Below are 19,561 nucleotides of genomic sequence, written 5' to 3' on the forward strand. Positions count from 1 at the left end.
TTAACCTTCACACTCACCAAGGTACTGGTGTTGGGTTTGGTTGGGTGCAGTTTCAGGTTTGTTTCATCTTTAAGCTTCAAGGTTATCATGCCAAGTGCTGATTAGACCAACTTATTCTGCCAGGGATATTTTTTTCCAAAAATTTTTAGATTAAATTTATATCAGCAGATTTAAATGAGATACAATCTGTCAGCATCTGTCTCAGTTTATGCCAAATTAGGTATCATTTGTCCTCCCACAGATGGAATAAAGCAGAAAACCAGTACAAAACCTCATGCTGCACATGAGGCTAACTCAACAGGATATGGGGAAAGACAGGAGGAAATTAAATGGTTTGCACTATTAAAAAAAACCCAAACCCATTTAAATTGGATTTGCAAAATAAGTTTTGTATGTATGAACTAAAGTCAATTGATAAAAATCTGCAAAGCAAGTAGAAACATAACTACTATAGCCACTGCCAAATGGGGAAAATACAGCAACTGGAGCAGAGTCATCAGTCATCAAAAGCAGAAAAAAAAACAGAGGGGAGTACAGTGTAAGAAGAAGTGAGGAAAATATGTGGTTTTGATAGCAATAACATTTCTACCAACAAGCCACAAGCTCTGCATTCAGCTGCCAGCAGAAGCAAGCTATATTTATGCTCCATCTGCAGAGGTAATGATTTAATTTATTTGTACGCAAGTGATAACATCTGCACTCTGCTCCCAGCAACAATGTGAGCCCTTCCTCTGCCCTGCCTCCCCACCTGTCTCCAAATTTGAGCTACCAAGAGGTGGCAGAACCACCCACCCAAGCAGGCATTGGCTGCCTGACAGACTGAAGATCCATATTATTTTAAAAAATTTCAATGCAAAAATTTACATATTAAAGCAGAAAGACTGAATCAAAGTCATTGTTGGGATTCATTAAGCAATTTGGACAGAAAGCACCTTCTCCCTCAGCTGGAGCTCTGCATGCTCAGCTTTAAAGATCATGGTGCTGCAATGGATTCCCCTGCTTCAACCAGGTGGAATCTGGCAAACGCTGCTACCACACAGCTCCACTTTATAATGTGAGTTCCCTGAAGTGCCTATTGCTGCACAGCAGAAGAGACAGGTATGGTACTACCGCCATGTGGGCATAACACACAACTTGTCATTTAGATCACCACCTAAAATCCTCATATTGAAGGCTAAAAATCTTGCAAGTTCAACATCCTAAAGCAAAATGGGTTAAACTCTATTGCAACCTCGAGACAGCTCACTTCATCTTTCCTATATCAGTGGGAGATGAACGGCAATAACATCCAACTAGTAACCACTAACACTTCATTTTCTTTCTCATATCTAGATAAAATTTTAGTGATAAGTGGTGCTTAACAAGAGTATTCAGAATGGAATTAGAAAAATCTTCATAAGACAGCAACACAAGTATAGCTTCAGGGTGTCTTGATGTATATTATTCAATATTCTATACTTCTGTTTCCTCTAAATCCAGCCTAACTATCTGGAGTAACAATAATAGTCTCTGCTTTTGCTTCTAGCTACCACACATACACTGGCCAGAATTCTTCAGCTTAATACATGAGATGTTACAGCCCACCTAAGATAGGTTCATGATTTCAGCTATTAACACCACCAATCAACAGTGGTCAGTAGTTCCACTGCACCAGTGCCACTGAGCTGTCAGCACCCATTCCCAGCTGCCCATCGCTGGAGATCAGGTATCAGGCTGAGCAAAGGCGTGTCAGACATCCCTCTCCCCTCATGGATGCCTTGGAGAGGAGCATCAGTTTTTGCCAGCCTAGAGAAACACACAACTCATACACAAGTCAACACAACCCCCAGCACAACCCACCCTTTTTTTTCTGCAAACACACAAAAAAGATATATTAATACCAGGGTCACATTTATTCCTTGGTGGACTGTCCCAGAAGAGCTGCTTGGACAAGACAGTCTGCCATCTCCACCCAGTGTCTGAGAGCCTTGGCAGAATCCTGCAACCATCCCTAGGGACCTGAGCATCTCCACACCATCTTTTGGTGCAACTGCAACCTCAGCAGGAACAATGCAAGCAGTAATGTTCATTTCAGTGCCACTGTAGTTCGTAAAATAGATGCTGTTGAATCACATGCCACTGCGTAACAGGTAACACGCCCCAAATTAAGCTCTGGAGTACGTCACTTCAAAGCAGATTTGTTGGGCTTTGGTATTGTTTTTTTTTTATTATTATTGTGTCCATTTTTTGCTTGATTTTGGAAAAGTTTGTTGTTTTGAAACACTTTTCAAAAAAAGGAACTGGAATCAAGGATGAAGCACAGCCATAGCCTAGAATTGATTCAGACCTGTACCAGGAGTGACTGACAGTCAAGGGATATCACAACTGCAAAGTGGCCTCCACAGAGCTGGTCTCTGCCCATTCCTGAAGGAACAGGTGCCCACAGGACTGAAGCCAGCAGCACGGCTGTGTGAATCACTCACTATCCGAGGGCAGACCAGTCAGCCTCAACCACAACGGCTGCCAGAGCCAAACAATCCTCTGAACAGCGTTTTATCCTGAAAGGAGCCCCATACCTGGCACAGCCGACAAACTCTACACGTGGCTTTTAAGTCCAACAGACACTTCTAATGAGTCTTCAATTTACAAATAATTTTTAAAAACCCCTACATTCCTCACCATAAAAATATAATGCAGATCATACATTGTTTCCAACACTTTTAGTCCTCAAAATCTAGGCTTGCATTATTAAGATGATGACAGTTTGCTTGGGTTCCAAGGAGGATGATTCTAATGAGAAATGGCCAGATGAAACAAACCAAATCCCGAAATTTTCACACCCTCCACCTTTTAAAGATCAGACCCAGAAAACAAGAACTAGCAAGCAGCCTTGTGGATTAGCACAACAGCACCTGACCTTGCCTTCAGAACCTGCGATTCCCTGTGGCACTCCAAGCCTCTAGCACCGGCCACACTGCCCTCCTGCCCCTCAGCAGGGCAGAGCACAGACAGTGACCCATCAGCTCCAGGCAGAAGCTCTCAGCTCTTACAGCCCCTGCTTCTCAGAAAAAAAGTCCTTTTGCACAGGCTTGTGTGCCTGCTTTGTTTAAAGGCATAATTTCTTAACTCAAATCCATTCCAAACATTTCCAAAAAAATACAAATCAGGTGAAATTGACCATTTTTTCAGCCCCACTCTTCTCCCTGACAACTCCACCATCTCATTCAGGGAAAGTGCAGTAGTCAAAACATTCCATAAAACAAAGCACCACATAAACCACTTCGATTTGGTTTCCCATCTATATCTTGAAGCAAATGATAAAAAAAGAAAGAAAAAAGACACATCACACCATTAATTTTCATGTGTTTAATGTAATGGCACTCTAACTTTACAGTACTTTTGTCTCCACTAGATACTGTGTTTCAAAAGTATAATGGGAAGAAAACAAACATATAAAAACCACTTTGATGGTAGTTTCAAAAACTAAATCATTTAGAGTTACATATGCATAAATTACTTTCAAAAAATTGATCAGGATTTTATTTTTCACCCTTATCTAACAAAAACTAATTTTGCTGGATATTTTCATAAGATTTAAAGAGAGATCAAAAATGGCACTTAAGAAACTCTGGAGTCAGGGATGTCATAAGGTTATACCAGGACTTCCGCTGGAGCCTGCCATGAAGCAAACACTATAAATAGGGGAAAGAATGTGCAAGAGCTCCGAATAAGTGAGAAGCACAACATGTTTTGCAAGCCTGTGTTCTGAGGGCCATGAAAGTAAAGACTCTTGGCTGAGGAAAGCCTGCCCGAATTTCCCCAGCTAAGGCCTATTCCAAGTAAACCCATCAACCACAGGGACAGCCATACACTGGTTTCTGTGGATTTGACCTTCAATCGACAACAAAAACAACTAGAAGGTGACTTGGAGAAGCCCATAGAAATAATGGAAAGCATTTGTTGTTTTTCCCATGATAAGTAATTAAGAGAAATAATATGAAAGCAAGTTAAAATAGACTAGGCAGAGTTTTTTAAAGGTGGATCAGCTATAAAAATAGCAACACTACTGGTTTTCTTATCAGTTTCATACTTACACTTTAAAGAGATCAGGAAAAGATGTACACTTTGCACTAAGTTTGGAGCATTCTTAAGAGGGGAAACTAGTCCAGAAGCAGCCAGGACCCTTATTTTCACCCTTAAGTTTAGCCTGAAAGATTGTGGACTTATATAGTCACTTAAATGACTTGAGTTTTTGGGGTGAAATGGGTTTCGTAATTGATAGTGTTCGTTTTAGCTTTCATTCCCTTTAATTTAGAGTTCAGGAAGGGACTGAAGTGAATTGATCATTCTACTATCTTTTTTTTTTTTTTAATTAAGAAAATATTCACTCAACTAAGAAAGGCATTAATATTTTACCTGTGCATCCCACTTCTAGAGTTGCCTCCTACCAAAGGACATTCACAAATACTCTCATGTTTAATACTTAATCTTTGTGAGAGAAAGTAATTCATAACTTCAAGTTAATAATTTGTTCACTTGGATGCCTATATGATATAAACTGGGCAGATAGTTTGATTCATGCACAGGACTAATGGAGTATGTTAAAGAAAATAAATGCGGGAATCTACAGAAAAGTACAACTTTTGCTTGAATCATATATTAATTATACAGAAGAAACAAAAATCTCTACTTACACAGAAAAGGGTGAAAAAAACAAACACACTAAATCCAGCACTTTTCTTACTGTAAGAATATTGCACATTCCGATAATGTTGCACAAATTACTGGCTTTTAATAAAAGACCATATATGAGGTATTAGTCTATTAATAAATAAAGAACACGGAAAAGGAAAAGCACTTAATATAGCGCAACAATCCATTCCAAGGACTAGGCAATGAAAACAAGTGATAATACGTACACTGGAGGGGAAGGCCAAAGTTCCTTAACAAATAGGCAGCTTTCAATATCTATCCAAGAAGCAAAGGGTTAAACCTCTTAATAAAGATTTTAAGAAGTCAAAGCCTATTTAGAACACTGCTAGTTAAAATGCTTATTTTGCTCATGCAATCAACCTGAAAGGTAAATTCTTACTTCCCAGTTCTAAAGGGACAGCCAATTTAACAAACTAAACCTGTATGATTAGTCAAACAGAAGATACTAGTTAAACTAAGCTACAACAGAGCTCTTTGATTGACATCAGCTGAAGTATTTGGGGATTTTGTTGTGCAGCAATTTCTGGTGGTTTTTTCTTCCTTTTGAGTTTTAAGTATATATTTTATACTGGTTGTGAGTTTCCATGGTGCTAAAATCAATACCCATTAGTGCTGTCCTTATTAGAAGTTTCCAGCCCCACAAGACATTGGATGAATACAAGGATTGCAATTTTCAGTTTTACTCTGTGGTTAGGCTAAGAATTTACCTCTCAAATCACAACACTGAAAAAATTCCTACTGACAGGTAATAAATCTGCCAATCTAAACACTGTAGCTTTTACTAAGGCCCTTTCAGGAACACCATGAATCTGTAGACAAGCTTACCCTATTCAAGTTCCTAAGATCTCAGAGGGATATTTTAGTTTCATAAAGTGAGTCACAAAAAGTACATTGCACACGTGGTAATATTGTAAGAATAAAACAAGAGTGTTTTGGGTGTGCCCTTCCAAACCTTGTCAGAGAGATATTTGTATTGTGGAAGGAGGGGGAAAAAAAACCAAAACAAAAACTTTGTGTGCACACAAACTTATGTACATGAATATCCCTATGTCCGCTAAATAAGTAAAGGGTTATTCAAATCCCAAGATCGTTTCAGGCCAATTCAGAAATGAAACTAATTCCTACATCACTCACAGTCTTCACATAGTCCCTTGCTATTTTCCAACTTCAAAAAGTAAGGTTTTTACTAATACTTTTGCAATGCTAGAGAGAGTAACAAATACCCAGGGAAGTTATATTTCTGCTGCTATTTTGTGTAAATTATGTAATTTGCACAGTAAATCTGTATCAAGTAAAAACTGCAAGTGCAAACTTGGAAAGAAATGATTAAAAAAAAGCAGCACATCAAAATTAAACTATCTTCTCTGCTTCAATCCACACACAAGTAATTCAATCAGTCCTGAAGTGGCTTACATGAAAAAAATTATATTACATTTCTGAAATGAAAAATATATATCTTGTGTTCAAATTCAGGGAAAGTGTTTACTAATCTGAAATATATATAATTTTTTCTGTCACATGAGATTACTTCTCTCCCATTCTAAGTAGTTGTTGACACATTTACTTCCCAACAGCATGTTGTTTCTATTCTGAAGATTAATTTCATCTACAACTTCTTTATAGTAGTTTAAGTGTTTTTTAGAAAATACAGTTCAGAGAATTTCTTCCATGTTAGCACAAAACCAAGAAAGATTATGAAGATGTTGAGTAAAGAAGAAAAGTTTAGAAGAAAGTAAACATTATTGTCCAGAGCAGTCGGTGTATGTGGTAACCATGTTTCCTCGTCTCTGAGTGACAGTCCTGCAGTGCTTGCTGGATCCATGAAACCTGGCATCAGTTCGCACCGCGTGTCTGTGTGCATTTTCAAAGTCACTGAAGGAAAACATTTTTTCCATATTTTCAAACACATCATCAAACAGTCCACCTCCAAAAGAAAACTCTTGGAAAGAACGTCTTTGCCGGTTATGAGCCTCCCGATGACCTCGGAAGTGATTTTCAAAGTGCTTTTTTGACCGCGAGTTTTGACTGAACAGGTCAAAGTCTTTGAAGAGATCGTCAAAGTTGAAATTAAATGACTGATGGAATGGACTTCCATTACTTCCTCTTCCTCCGTGACGACCAAGCTGATCATATTCTCTTCGTTTATTCTCATCTGACAATGTTTCATATGCTATTTATGTTTAAAAAAAAAAAAAAAGTTACAGTTCATTTCCATTCAAAACACCAGAAAAAAAAGAAAACCATACACAAACACAAAGAACAGCAGCTTTCTCTCCCACTCTTCCTGAACCGAAGAAATTTCAAACAAGACTTTCATTCAATGTTCAAGCCCAATCAAGAGCTCTACATTTATTTACCTTTCTCCAAACCAAAATAAACTGCATCAAAATAGGTACTTACAATAACAAACACAGCTATATTATGAGGATAGGTGACACATAATACAACACAGTTTAACTACCAATACATATTAGCGTTTAGATTTGAAACAAAATAACAGTGAGAGGTGGTGATCAGAAAGTCTGAAGGTGGAAGGATGAGTTAGATGTTCTAAGGACCTGCTGCACTCCTATCACAGAAACACAGGGCAACATCTGCAAAGCTACTTGCCAGCCAGCAAGTTCCAGCTACACCAGTTACAAGCAACAACATAAAAACTGAGGAAATAAAGAAAATTAATTTCACCATGTGTCAATTCTCCGTTTTTCACAAGTTTACACAAGTTCAGCAATAAACCTAGATTTCGTGACTGGATATACCCAAAATGAAATTAGATTTCCCTCCAATCTTTGGTTTAGAACTACAGCTACTGGTATTCCAAGGCAGAAACTCTGATAGAAAATACACCTGTTCTGATAAGAAAATATTTTAAAAACTCGTTTTCTTACCTGTCAAAGACTTGCAATTATTCTATATAATTCAACATTTAAGAGTTCCTACTTCCTCCTGTAGTAGGTGCTAACAACTGCAATGAGTATCTAACGAGGCTGTGACTCCCTTTCTTTATATTACTAACAACTTTTCTTTCAAAACAATTCTTCTGCAGACAAGAAGGTAAAAGCCAGATATCCCATTTAGCTTAGTTAAGAGAACTACACAAATTGATGGATGCTATACCTGAGTCTACAGGGAACAGATGTGGGTATACCTCATTTTTCAGCAAGTCTTTCTGTTCTTGATTATCCGCTTCCACCATTTTATCACCCAATACTTATAAGTATTATAAGTTATATTTGTTAGTTTAAGTTAGACATGACCTCAGTCTCTACTCTAACCTCCTGCTCAAAGTAGGGTCAGGTTATGAGATCAGACTAGGCTAGTCAGCGCTTTACCCAATCATTCCTCAAAAGTGCCAAGGCTGGAGACTGCACAACCTCTCTAGGTAATTTGTTCTAACACTGGCCTGTAGAACATAATCACAGAATTGTTAAGACTAGAAAAGAATTCTGAGATCCTCCAATCCAACCATCATCCTCAAGGTGAAAAAGTTTCTCCCTATAACCACTTGAACCTCTTTCACCTGTTGTCTATTGTATTTCCACCATGACCCACTGAAGCACCCTGCTGTGTGTTTTCTAATAATCTCCCCACAGTTACTGCAAGGTTGCTGTTAGGCCCTCCTGAAGCCCTGGTAGTAATCCTGAGCCAGATCTTATGAAACAGATCCTAGGGCTAAAGCTGTCCTACGACCAAGTATTTTTTGTGAGAAGAAGAATATGCCAAAAGCCTAATAAGCAGAAATGCATAAACTGTGTAAAAGGCCTTCCTATGTGCAAGAACACAGAAACAAAGAAACAACTCAGATTTTGATGCATTATATCTGACAGCACTTAAGTGGAATTAAAAAAAAAAAAACAACCCTGTATACCTCTTATTCAGTAAAAACAAAATGCACTTACATTCTAGATATAAGACATGTATCAAATTATGACCATAGACAGTATATATTACCTTCAGCAATTTCTCTAAATTTTGCTTCTGCTCCAGGACTCTTATTTTTGTCAGGGTGGTATTTCATAGCCAGCTTGTGAAATGCCTTCTTAATCTGGCGGTCAGATGCATTTTTTGGAACTCCTAAGATATCATAATAGCTCTCTGTAGCCAGAATTAATTCCGTTATCATTAAAATGCAGAGAGCAAATGTGAAGACAGATTGTGTAGTGGCCATTTCTCCAGTTCCTAAAAAGAAAAGGAAATATACATGAAGAACAAGTTGTTTTACATTCCACAACAAGTTAGTTACGGCTGTAGGCTGGCAGAGGAAGACCAGCATGTCACAAGAGTCAGTGCCAGACTTGTAAGCACACTGCTTTACACCTGTCAAACTCCCTTACGCCGTTTTCATATTCACAAAACACGTAAGTGAAAACACTGCAAAGCGACATTTCATATACATAACAACCACTTTAGTGTTTGTCTTTGTTTTACATTTCACTGATCAGCGTCATAAGAAGTTGCAAAAGTAAATACACAGCACATTTCATTGCATCTAACATTTCACACTGCCATACCTGAGCTAGCTTTACATTAATCTTGAGTTCTAGGACCCCAAACAGAGTAGCTCCGACCAGTAGTGACCCTGCTGGAAGACCAAGTGACTGATTAGCTGGTACAACAGGAGCATGAAAATACAACTGGCCTAGAGATGACTGTGAGGTGCAGGAAGACAAGACTATCAGACACTCATGCTCAGCTTCAGTTTGTTTAACCCACCTAAGGTGAACATAATAAAAAGCAGACCATTCACTTCCAGAGTTCAGCCAAGTAAAGCACACTTTCCTCTATTTAACAACAGGCTGGCTTAGCTCATCTGCATATCAGATTGCTTTATAAAGGAAAACACCTACCATATCTTTGATATCAAAGAATTAATCTGATAAATACCACTGCATAGAAAGGTTTACATATGAAACCCTCAGTGTTAGAACTGAAGGCAAAAATACGTCTTTTATACAAGACAAGTATCTTCAACAATAATTAAAGCTCTTAAAAAAAGCTGTAATTTTTTTTTCAACAACTCATCTGTCAAAAAAATATATTTTGAAACAAATATATCAGAACTTAGGGGAAAACTGTGGCATATATAATGACTTAAAGAAACAGTTCCACATAGCCACATGATGTCTTATGATTTTCATGAAGGACAGAGTGAGCTGTTCCTACTAGAAGATGAGGACAGATAATATGTCTGTGCATATTATATTTAAAAACACAGAGTGCAGAAAGGCAAACACAGAGTGCATTCAAAGACAGAATGCTGGCTGACACCTGACCAGAAGGATGTACAACAAGACCCTAAACATCCCACATGTAACATGTCCCCCCCACCAGATTACACTGATTTAAATGTACTGAAAGAACAACTCATGAGACAATTGGTGTTACTTTCCTGAAAGCTGAATAAACAAACTTACAGTCTGAGCACCATTAAAGTCAGAACACTTTTGCTAGCCAGCATGGGACCCAAAATTTGTCAGGCAGAATTCAAAACCTTTGAATACCTAATACACAGGAAAATTAAACATTTATGTGAAAGTCAATTCCCTCTAAACAAAATTTAAAAAGCAAGAACCAAAAATGGAAAAAAGAATACCATTTCCAATAGGCAAGTCAGGGGGCTAAAATGAATGCTGTGAGACAAGAGCAAAAGGCCTGCAAGATTAATCTACCCATGCCCTCTTAAGCATTTATTTGGCCAGCAGCCTGAATGATATCAAGTGTTAAGGGGCAGCAGTTGAAACAAATTGTATTTTGATCAGTGTACTTAAATACCAAATGGATAGTTCGTTCCAATATTCACCATGCACAATATCAGACATATTTTTAGTACCAAGTTTTCCCACATACCTTCTCTCACCACTTCACTAACCTGAAATTTTACGACTTGGGCACTAAGAACCACACACATATATATCCTTCCATGCTTTAAGGGCTTTCTTTCTGTTAGTACTTTATAGATGCAGACTTACGTGTTCATCTCACATATGTGATTGTTTTAATTTGCTTCATTAGCCCACACCTGCATCATGCTTGCATAATCACCTGCTGCACTCTCTTAAGGTCAACCATCCTACTTCTGCTACTGAACATTGAAAAGAGCTAAAAGGAACAGCTCATGTCCTCCACTAAGAAAGAGCAAACCCCTCTTTCATAACCCATGAGAGCTGGAGATCATCAAGTTAGTCCTTCAGGTTTTCTGCTCTGGCTCACCATCTCAACTTGTATTATTTCTGATAACAAAACACACCTGATTTTGTTTTCCTACAGTTCTTTACATTAGGAGTTCTGCAATGAAGTTCTTTGCTATATTTGATTTCTAAAGCACAGTAAAAAAACGCGACTTAAGTTTCACAATCTTTTAAACTAGCAAACACAGATTTAATGCTGCCCTTGAACAAATCAATCAAACTCAAATTTAAGAATAAGATGTAAATAAATACAAAACACAAAAAAAACTCCAGTATAAGCAGCATTTTAAACTTCACAGTTATCAGAGAGAGCAAGTCTTATATTTAGATACTGTCAATTATTCAATTTACTTTTTAGAAAACACCTATTTTATATGCTGTCAGTATCTTAGCGTTGCGACTGCCAACGACTTCGGCCTTGCCATTCCAAACTATTTTTACAATCCCTTTCAAAATAAAGTCTCTTAAATACTTTTTTTTTTGCTTATGTCTCTTCACCCCGTGTTTCTCAATCAAAAAGGGACACGTAAGTTGCACTTTCCAGGTCATACACTGCAGCTACTTAAACCACCTTCCCGAATTCAATAAATTCTGTACACGTTAAGCTCATGCAATAATGAGCTCTTCTAATAATTATCTGTGTACTTAATTTAGGTACATCTATCAATGAAGTAAGAGACCTTAGCTCACATAATAACTATTTAATTCTGTGGGGTGAGTAGGTACAGATCTCAACTACTATTCACCTTTGTACAAGAAGTGCACTGTCTAATGTTTATCCAAAGTACTGCAGTAGTAATAACAATCAGTTCTTCATTTGTTTAACAACAGCTGCACAATGAAGGGATGTTTGAGGATGATGCACCAAGAATAAAACCTGTCAGATTTAGAAAATAAGAAGCTACTTCATCTTGCAACACAAATACCTTATTCCATCCTTCTTTGAAAGTAGTTAACCAAAATCTTAGATAAATGCTTATATTCAAAGTCTCACGTACTCAGAAAACACGGAGCATCACTAGAGTTCTGCTACTGCTTTCATTACAGAATTGCTATACACTAACCTGTGGAATGCTCACGTCCTGTAATTATTTCTGCAAGTAATTTTCTAATAGTAATAAAGTTACCGAGGTCTTCCCTCGGTTCTCCTACCACGACTAATGTGATGAGTAAGCAAGTCTTCCAATCCTCAAGCAGCTACAGGCAAGTCTGTCAAGCGGAGGGGCTTGTACTTGTCTTGGCCTCTCCTATACTGACTCGAAAGCAAATCTAGAAGAAGGTTCCTGAATCTTGCCCTGGAGCACAGGGAAACGAAGGAATCAACCTGACACCACCCTGCCTATACAGACCCTGAAGACCTCGCTGGAGCCGGACCGCACCATCGGGTGGGGCCAGGCCAGAGCTGGGCAGCCGCTAACAGCCACATTCAGCGACGCTCTCCCACTCCAGCGCAGCCAGGCTGGGAAACACCACCGCAACGCGGCCCAGGGAGGCCCAAATTCCAAATAAAAGCTCCGCACCGAGCCTCAGCGGCCCCTCTCTGCGCTCCCCCGCCTGGTTTCCCACGCTGCCCCCAGCTTCCCAGCGCCCCCCTCCCGACCCGTCCGCGTTCGCCTATCACTCCACCCACTTCAGCAACCTTCCACTTTCTCGGAGCCCTCACCCGGCGGCCGCGGCCCTTCCCCGCCGTGCTCACCTCAACACCGGCCCCGCTTCCCCGCCGCCCCTCAGCGTCGCCGCCGTCGTTCCCGCCCGCCCGCGCCCGGCGCTCGCGCAGTCCGGCCCCCCGCCGTTCCTACACGAAGCGCTGCGCCATTGGTCGCCGGGGGGCACGTGACGCGGTGCACGCGACAGGTCGCAACCTCGGCGCCGCCGCCACCCGCCGCTGGGGGCGCTGTGGGGAGGCGGCGCCGCCGCCGGCCCGGCCCGGCCCGGCCCAGCCCAGCCCAGCCCAGGTCAGCCCGCCCAGGTCAGCCCAGCCCAGCCCAGCCCAGCCCAGCTCAGCCCGGCCCGGCCCGGCCCAGCCCAGCTCAGCCCGGCCCGGGTTGGCCGCCATGCCGCGGTACTGCGCAGCCACCCGCTGCAAGAACCGCGGCGGCCAGAGCGCCAAGGACAAGCGCAAGCTCAGCTTCTACCCGTGAGTGGCCGCGGAGCGGGGCAGGGCCTGGGTGAGCGCTGGCCGTGGCGGCAGTGGGGAGCTCCACCGCGGAAGTAAATGGCCGAAAGACTCAGCGGCACGGGTGGACCACGCTGGTGGTCGCCTTGGAACCCCGCCTGCTCCCGGGGGGCTGGAGGGAAAGGTCGCTGACCCCTGGGGGAAGGGAAGGTATAGGGAATAAAGAGCGGACAGATGAGGTGTAATTGCACACACCGTCCCTCGCACATGACAGACGGACAGACGGAACTTGGGTTAGGGGGCGATGACACGGCAGCGTCTAAGGACTCTGGAATAGGTGCAGAGGGTCCGTGAAGTGAAGAGCAAGGAGATTCGACTGAAAAATAAAATTTGCACTTCTGACTCTGTTTCGCTGCTGCCTCTGTGGAAGCGATGATCCAGCAGGGCAGGCACTAGGGGAGGCTTTGGCTTAATGGTGAAATGCCTTGTGTATTGCGGTTTACATGCCAGGAGAAGGGCCAGGAAGAGTTAAGCTAGTAAAGATAAAATGATTCCTTAAAATTAAACTTTACCACTAGAATTATTACCTTTCCTGTGCTGTGAACAGAGGCATTGCTTGTTGTTAGGAAGCAGCTGAGTTAGCTGGATCTTAGCTACTTCGGTTGCCAAAACCAGTTTATGGTGGCTGCATTGTGCTGTGCAGACTCTGCATGGACCAGTCACCATCCCAGGCCTGCAGTAACCTCTGCCCTGTTGTGGTTATGTGGCTGTTGCTTCCCAGGATGATGAGTTATAAACAGTATTTCACAATCCTGAGAGAAACATAGTGCAGGTAACTAAATATGAATGTATTTGTGTAGAATAAAAGTATGGAACTGTTTGTCAACAGAAGCAACTTAAGAAAAATTTGAAAAATCAATTTCACAATTAGCCTCAAAATCTGTTTTGGTAAAATTTATACCTCAAACTAGGTTTCCTTTCAGTTTCTGATTAGTCATAGTTATTCCAATATCAGGAAGGCGGTGTTGGAAGACCTACAGGAAGACTGCTTTGAAAGAAATTTTAGATTGAAGGAAAGCTTATTTCCCTGGCACGTTTCTAACATGGAATGCATCATAAAACAATAAGGAAAATAATTTCTTTTCCCTTATGCTTTAGAGAGCATGCATGTCACATGGATAATCAAAACAAATTTGAGCATTGAGACATGTATACATACATATTCAAATGTATGGCATCAGTATGGAGATGATTGCCAAAACTTAGCTGGTGTATCTAGCCTTTGAGTTGTGCTCCATTCTGAGTTTCATGCTCCTGTAGAAGGGGTTTGAGATTTGATTTATAGATTCTCTTGCCTTATATTAGTGACTACTGCTGACATGAATTGCAAGTTTTATTCCCTTGCCTCTTACCACCACCAAAGTCCTCTGCTGCTCTGTGGTTGGGGTCTGAGCCCCTTCCAAACCCTTTGTCACCTAATCTCAACTGGCCTAACTGCTCTTCTTTGTTTTATTTCTTCACGTCTTTGACTTGGGTAATGATGCAGCTGCTAAATAAATTCTGTCCACTTCCTCTTTCCATTTCCCCTTCTTTTGTGTCTTGTTTACACTAGAGAACAGATTCTGTTGATTAGTGAGGAGTTGAAGCATGAACAGGTTTTAGCAAAGTTGCCTTTAAGCTAAAATAATAACTTTCACTATCAGACCCTTCTCTTGCTACAGATTATTTTATTTTCCATCTGAAGCTGGTTGAGTCTGGGTAGAGCAGTGGGTCCTGTGTTGTGAGGGTAACTGCAGTGGGAGCAAGTGTTCCCAAGGCCTTCTTGGAGAGGGTGTGAGTCATGACATGGCCTTCAATGAAAGGAAGCCATCGTCTTCCCGGGAGACTTTTTTTGACCTCTGTAGTGACAGCCCAGCTAAGCTGTGTTACCGAGGAGCATGCTCTGTCATACATGCAATGCTGCCTCTGCGTGTACATGATCTAAGCAGACAGGATTTGAAAAGCCTGAACCTCTAACTTGTTCTTCAGAGGTTACTGTGTTCTTATTCCTTGCATTATTCCTTGCATTCCTGCAGATACACAGAGCTGGGTGCATCAAACGCCTGCTCTGTTTCCTTGGTAATTTGAAGACTTACATGGCAACAAATTCAAAAGATTGGGGAAGGGGTAAAGGCATGCACCTTTATGCTGTGAATTTCAGCACTCTTCCTCTCAAAATCACCTGAGTTTGCAGTTTTGGAACACGGGGCTTGTGAAAGAGTCTGCTGCTATGTGTGGCTTTTGGAGGAAACCTGCAGCTTCCGGGATTTGAGGGTGCGATTACAGAAGCGGAAATTTTCACTTTGTAACTATTGTTGCTCATGATGCTCAGGAATATTGATTTCTGAACAGTAGTCACTTAACAGTGCTCAGAATTCAATTTATGGTTTGAATGACACATATGTATCATATGTGGTTATCTGCTAGAGTTAAAGTAAAATTGCTATGCACCAGAGAAACATTTCAACTACATTTCAAATACCCTGATACCTGACTGAGAAGAGGTGAGAGACAAGAGTGGTCTGAATGTTCATGTTCCTGTTACCATCACTTCTTGACTGTGCATGCATCATAATAAGCCTTTAATTTCCTTTTCATTTGTGTATTGCCTGTCATTAAGTAAATTACATGTTGTCACACATGTCATACACTTTCTTTTTAATTTAGTTCTCTTTCTGATGTCTGACCATTTTGCATGTATTTTTAAAGTCAATTTTTTTTCTATGAGGCTGTATACTCATAATTTGCCTTTTCAGGTAGGTTAGATGATGGAAAAGTTAATTCTAAACTATAAAATGTGATGTGGACTCCTAACACTGTGAGAAAGTTTAATTGCTGAAACACAAAATATAGGAATGCTTTGCATTTGCATGCATTTACTTTTTGAACAAAATTTAAAACCTGTATTGGAAATATTTGCATCTCCAAATTATCTGATAATCCAAAGAGGGGCATGTATGAGGTACTCTGTTAAACAGAAAATACTAGTTCTGTCTAGAAAGACAAATAAGCCCAAGAAATACTATTAATAAAATGAAGACCAGTCTTAACTTTGTTTAAATTATGTCTCAGTATTTCATCTCCCTTCAGCAGAACGGCTTTCTGAGCAAGTGTTGTACGATCAAACCTTTCAAAACATCTTGGCCATGGATTCTGAAACCCTTGGCTACTAGAAATCAGAAATTGTGCTTCTGAATTCCAGAGAAAATACCCAACTAGAAATAATGTATATAATGATTGGATTAACATGTACATGACATCCAGATAAGCATTTAATACTTAAAATTTTTAAAAAAAATTTATTGTAATCCTTTCTAAAGGAAGGCTGCCTTCTAATATTCTTATTTAAAACAAAGAAAGACAACAATAACAGGGGGTTCTGTATATTTTCTTGTTTGTCTTTTCGACGGCTTTAAAAAGATTCTTTTCGGCAATGGAGAGAGACGGGGAGACTGACTTGGTGATCAGAATTCTATTTTATTGTGGGATACAAGCGCTGATATACTATTTTAGGGAGACTAGTAATGTGTACTACAATGATGAGGTTAAAATCACATACACAAACTTATGCATATAACAACATCTCTTGCTTGCAGAGTTTAATAGGATTTTCTTTTTCCGGTAAACCTGTCTGATTAAATCTTCTTTCTAGATCTAATTTCTTTCTAGATCTAATTTCTTCTATCTAGATCTAATTTTCAAAGTTCCGTTTGCATTACCAAGGCATTTTGTCTATCAATTCTCTTGTGCTAATAAGGTCCAAAGTACTCTGTGTCTCGTGCACCCCAACAGATTCCCACTTCATGACAAAGAGAGACTTGAGAAATGGTTGCGGAACATGAAGCGGGATTCCTGGACTCCAAGTAAGCACCAGCTCCTCTGCAGTGATCATTTCACCCCCGATTCCCTGGACGTGCGGTGGGGGATACGCTACTTGAAAAACACCGCTGTGCCAACCATTTTCTCTTCCCCAGATGATGAGGTAATCTATTTCTATCCTTATTTTGTTTTGTAGTATGAAGCTAACCAACTATTGATGTTATACAGATTGTCTAATCTGTCAGATAATTATATTTTATTTAAAAAATAGAATTCCTGTCCATCAATACAGTTTGTCAGCAGGGCTGACACAAAGCATGTGATTCCATAATGTAAAGGAAGAACAACTTCCCCTAGTTTTATTGGAGGTTCAATATCTTTTTTAACTGGAGATTGCAGAAGCATTTACTATAGAAAATGTTAAATTTCTTATGAGAATAATTACTGTATCTTGTGTCCAAATTCCCTAGAGTTTGAAAAAATCCCACAATAAATCAAATAAAAAACTCCAAACCACAGTAAGGAAAAAAAAAAAAAACAAACAAAAACCAAAACTAGAAACCCAAACACTACTATTGCTTTTACAGCTTTAAAATAGTATTTTTAAATGTAGAGCCTGAAGCAAAGTTGTGAAAGATGCTTACATGAATTCTTGGGCCTCTGATGTAATTTTTAAGCAGTGCTTATCTAAGTTAGTCCTTTTGCAATACCGTGCTATGAAATGAGATCTGCTTAATTTTTTAATACTCAGTGATTTTCTTCTTACAAGGTGGTGATTTTCTTTTTTGTTTTTTTTTTTTTCTCCTCCAGGAAAAAGATTCTTCTCAGAACAGTTCACAGCAGGTACAGAAAAAAGACCAGGAAGAAACAAATGTTGTGTCAGAGAAAGTATCTGTACCACTTGAACCGTGTACACCAAAGAAAAATTCTGTAATTGCACAAAATGTAGAGGAAAAAGCAGAAGAGGTTTGCTCAACTGCACTGAGTGAACCTTTACAAATTCAAAACCTGCAGCTTCCACATGAAGGTGGCTTTCAGGCAGACCATGTCATCCTTGACAGTTCATCTAGGCAGTACATACATCAGCCTAATCCTATTCTAATGACAGCAGCAGTCCAGAGCATGGAGGCTACTGGTGCTCATACTTCTGTAGAGCATTCAGGAGGTTGTACAGCTACAGTCCTGCAATTTACAGACCCTTACTGCTTGAATTCATCTCTGAAACTGAGCAGTGCTTTAGGATCTGTTACTGACTATGCAGTTGAGAATTCTGTCCCTCACGTGGTCTGTTCTGAAGTGCAGACAAGTGAAGATGCAGTTTTACTGAGTACAGTCACACAAACTATTGAACAGTTCAGTGGAACTGAAGAGTCTGTCATTGCTATTATTATGCCAGCTGAGAGTCCTGAAGAGCCTGAAAGAGTAAATACTTCTTGTCTGCCTGTTAAGGAAGAGTTTCTTGACATAGAGGAGACAGAAGTGATCGAATATGATGGAAGTGAAATACTACAGACTGAGCATTCATACTGCAAACAAGACATAGACAGAGATCACCTTTGGCAAAAAATTTCAAAACTGCACTCTAAGGTAACTTTACTTGAAATGCAAGAGATAAAAACTTTGGGGAGACTCAGGTCCTTGGAAGCTCTTATTAGACAATTGAAGCAAGAAAACCTGCTTTCTGAAGAAAAGCTGAAGTTGGTAGAAAACTACTTTACAACACTTGAAGTGACTATGATACAGTAAAAGCTTTCAGTTGATGGTTCCCAAATATCTTTTTAACCACTTTGACTGTACTTTTGGACAAATTAACTTTTTTCCAGTTGTGGTATTTTAAACATCTAATGAAAATCATGTGAATACTTAAAAATGTTACATCAAACTAAGCTAAGTGGTAGAATATTGTCTGTAAAACATGACTGGCAAGTAAAATTAAAAAAAAAACCAAATTGGGCGAAGTTTTCTTAAATGTGTGCATCAAGTCAGTAAAAGATAATTTAACCCTTTCTTAGCTGCAGGCTTATCTGAAACATGCAATGCTTGCATTGGGGACAGCAGTAGAATGGACAGAATAAGCATACAGGATGAACGATTATATATGTACATTGTCATGTGCATTGTCCAGTGAGGTCAAAATTGCTCTTTAGTCTTCTGTTTCTATAACAATTCTTCAGATAGTTTTTTGTATGCTTTGATCTTATTAAAATTGTTTCTGCATAAAGGGTGTTTTCTTTCATTTGTTTCTAGAAACAAAAATTCTCATAAGAATATGGTTCCAGTGGACAGGCCCATCTCATTTTTCATTTTTTTTTGTTGTGATTCAGCTCAAGTGGAACGCAATCTTAATCACAGATGTATTTGCTAGTTAGTAAAAAGGAAAGCTCTATTTAGTGAGTGCTGTCTGCACTGATCCTGTTCCAGCCTACAGCTGGGTAATGCATATACCCTTAATAATACATTGAAGGAAACAATGTTCTGCAGAGCAGGTTGCTAGTGAAAGTAGCAGAATTTTACTTTGCAAGAAACAGAATTACAAAACTAGAAATTTATTCCCTTGTCCTGATTTTATTAACTATTTCTAGAGCATGGGTTGTCACTATAGTAGACAGATACCATAATTCATTTCAAGGAAAATTATTTGCTTAAATACCTTCTGCTTATTCTGTCAGTGTGCCTTGCTGTATGCTCTAGTACAGTGAAAAAGTCC

General features: G+C 39.7%; 2 protein-coding genes across 5 annotated transcripts; one reads left to right on the forward strand and one right to left on the reverse strand.

Moving 5' to 3' along the window:
- Positions 1–3,330: 3,330 nt before the first annotated feature.
- On the reverse strand, positions 3,331–12,660 carry DNAJB9 (DnaJ heat shock protein family (Hsp40) member B9). Of its 2 annotated transcripts, none has more exons than XM_036401135.2 (3): positions 12,577–12,660; positions 8,644–8,871; positions 3,331–6,862 (listed from the first exon to the last, which is right to left on the reverse strand). In XM_036401135.2, exons 2-3 carry the CDS (start codon positions 8,858–8,860, stop codon positions 6,432–6,434), a joined length of 648 nt encoding a protein of 215 aa, XP_036257028.1. In that variant the 5' UTR covers positions 8,861–8,871; positions 12,577–12,660; the 3' UTR covers positions 3,331–6,431. The 2 variants fall into 2 exon arrangements, with proteins under 2 accessions (XP_036257028.1, XP_036257027.1); XM_036401134.1 differs by lacking the exon at positions 12,577–12,660 and adding an exon at positions 9,204–9,677.
- Positions 12,661–12,894: 234 nt separating this feature from the next.
- On the forward strand, positions 12,895–19,075 carry THAP5 (THAP domain containing 5). 3 transcript variants are annotated; one of them, XM_036401337.2, is made up of 3 exons: positions 12,895–13,048; positions 16,828–17,017; positions 17,665–19,075. In XM_036401337.2, the coding sequence occupies exons 2-3, from the start codon at positions 16,874–16,876 to the stop codon at positions 18,598–18,600; spliced, it is 1,080 nt and encodes a 359-aa protein (XP_036257230.1). In that variant the 5' UTR covers positions 12,895–13,048; positions 16,828–16,873; the 3' UTR covers positions 18,601–19,075. The 3 variants fall into 3 exon arrangements, with proteins under 3 accessions (XP_036257230.1, XP_036257228.1, XP_036257229.1); XM_036401335.1 differs by having other exon boundaries at positions 12,895–13,017; XM_036401336.2 differs by lacking the exon at positions 12,895–13,048 and adding an exon at positions 15,501–15,539.
- The last annotated feature ends 486 nt before the right edge of the window (positions 19,076–19,561 follow it).

This window comes from Molothrus ater, chromosome 5 (genome assembly GCF_012460135.2).
Source record: "Molothrus ater isolate BHLD 08-10-18 breed brown headed cowbird chromosome 5, BPBGC_Mater_1.1, whole genome shotgun sequence".
NCBI classification, from domain to species: domain Eukaryota; kingdom Metazoa; phylum Chordata; class Aves; order Passeriformes; family Icteridae; genus Molothrus; species Molothrus ater.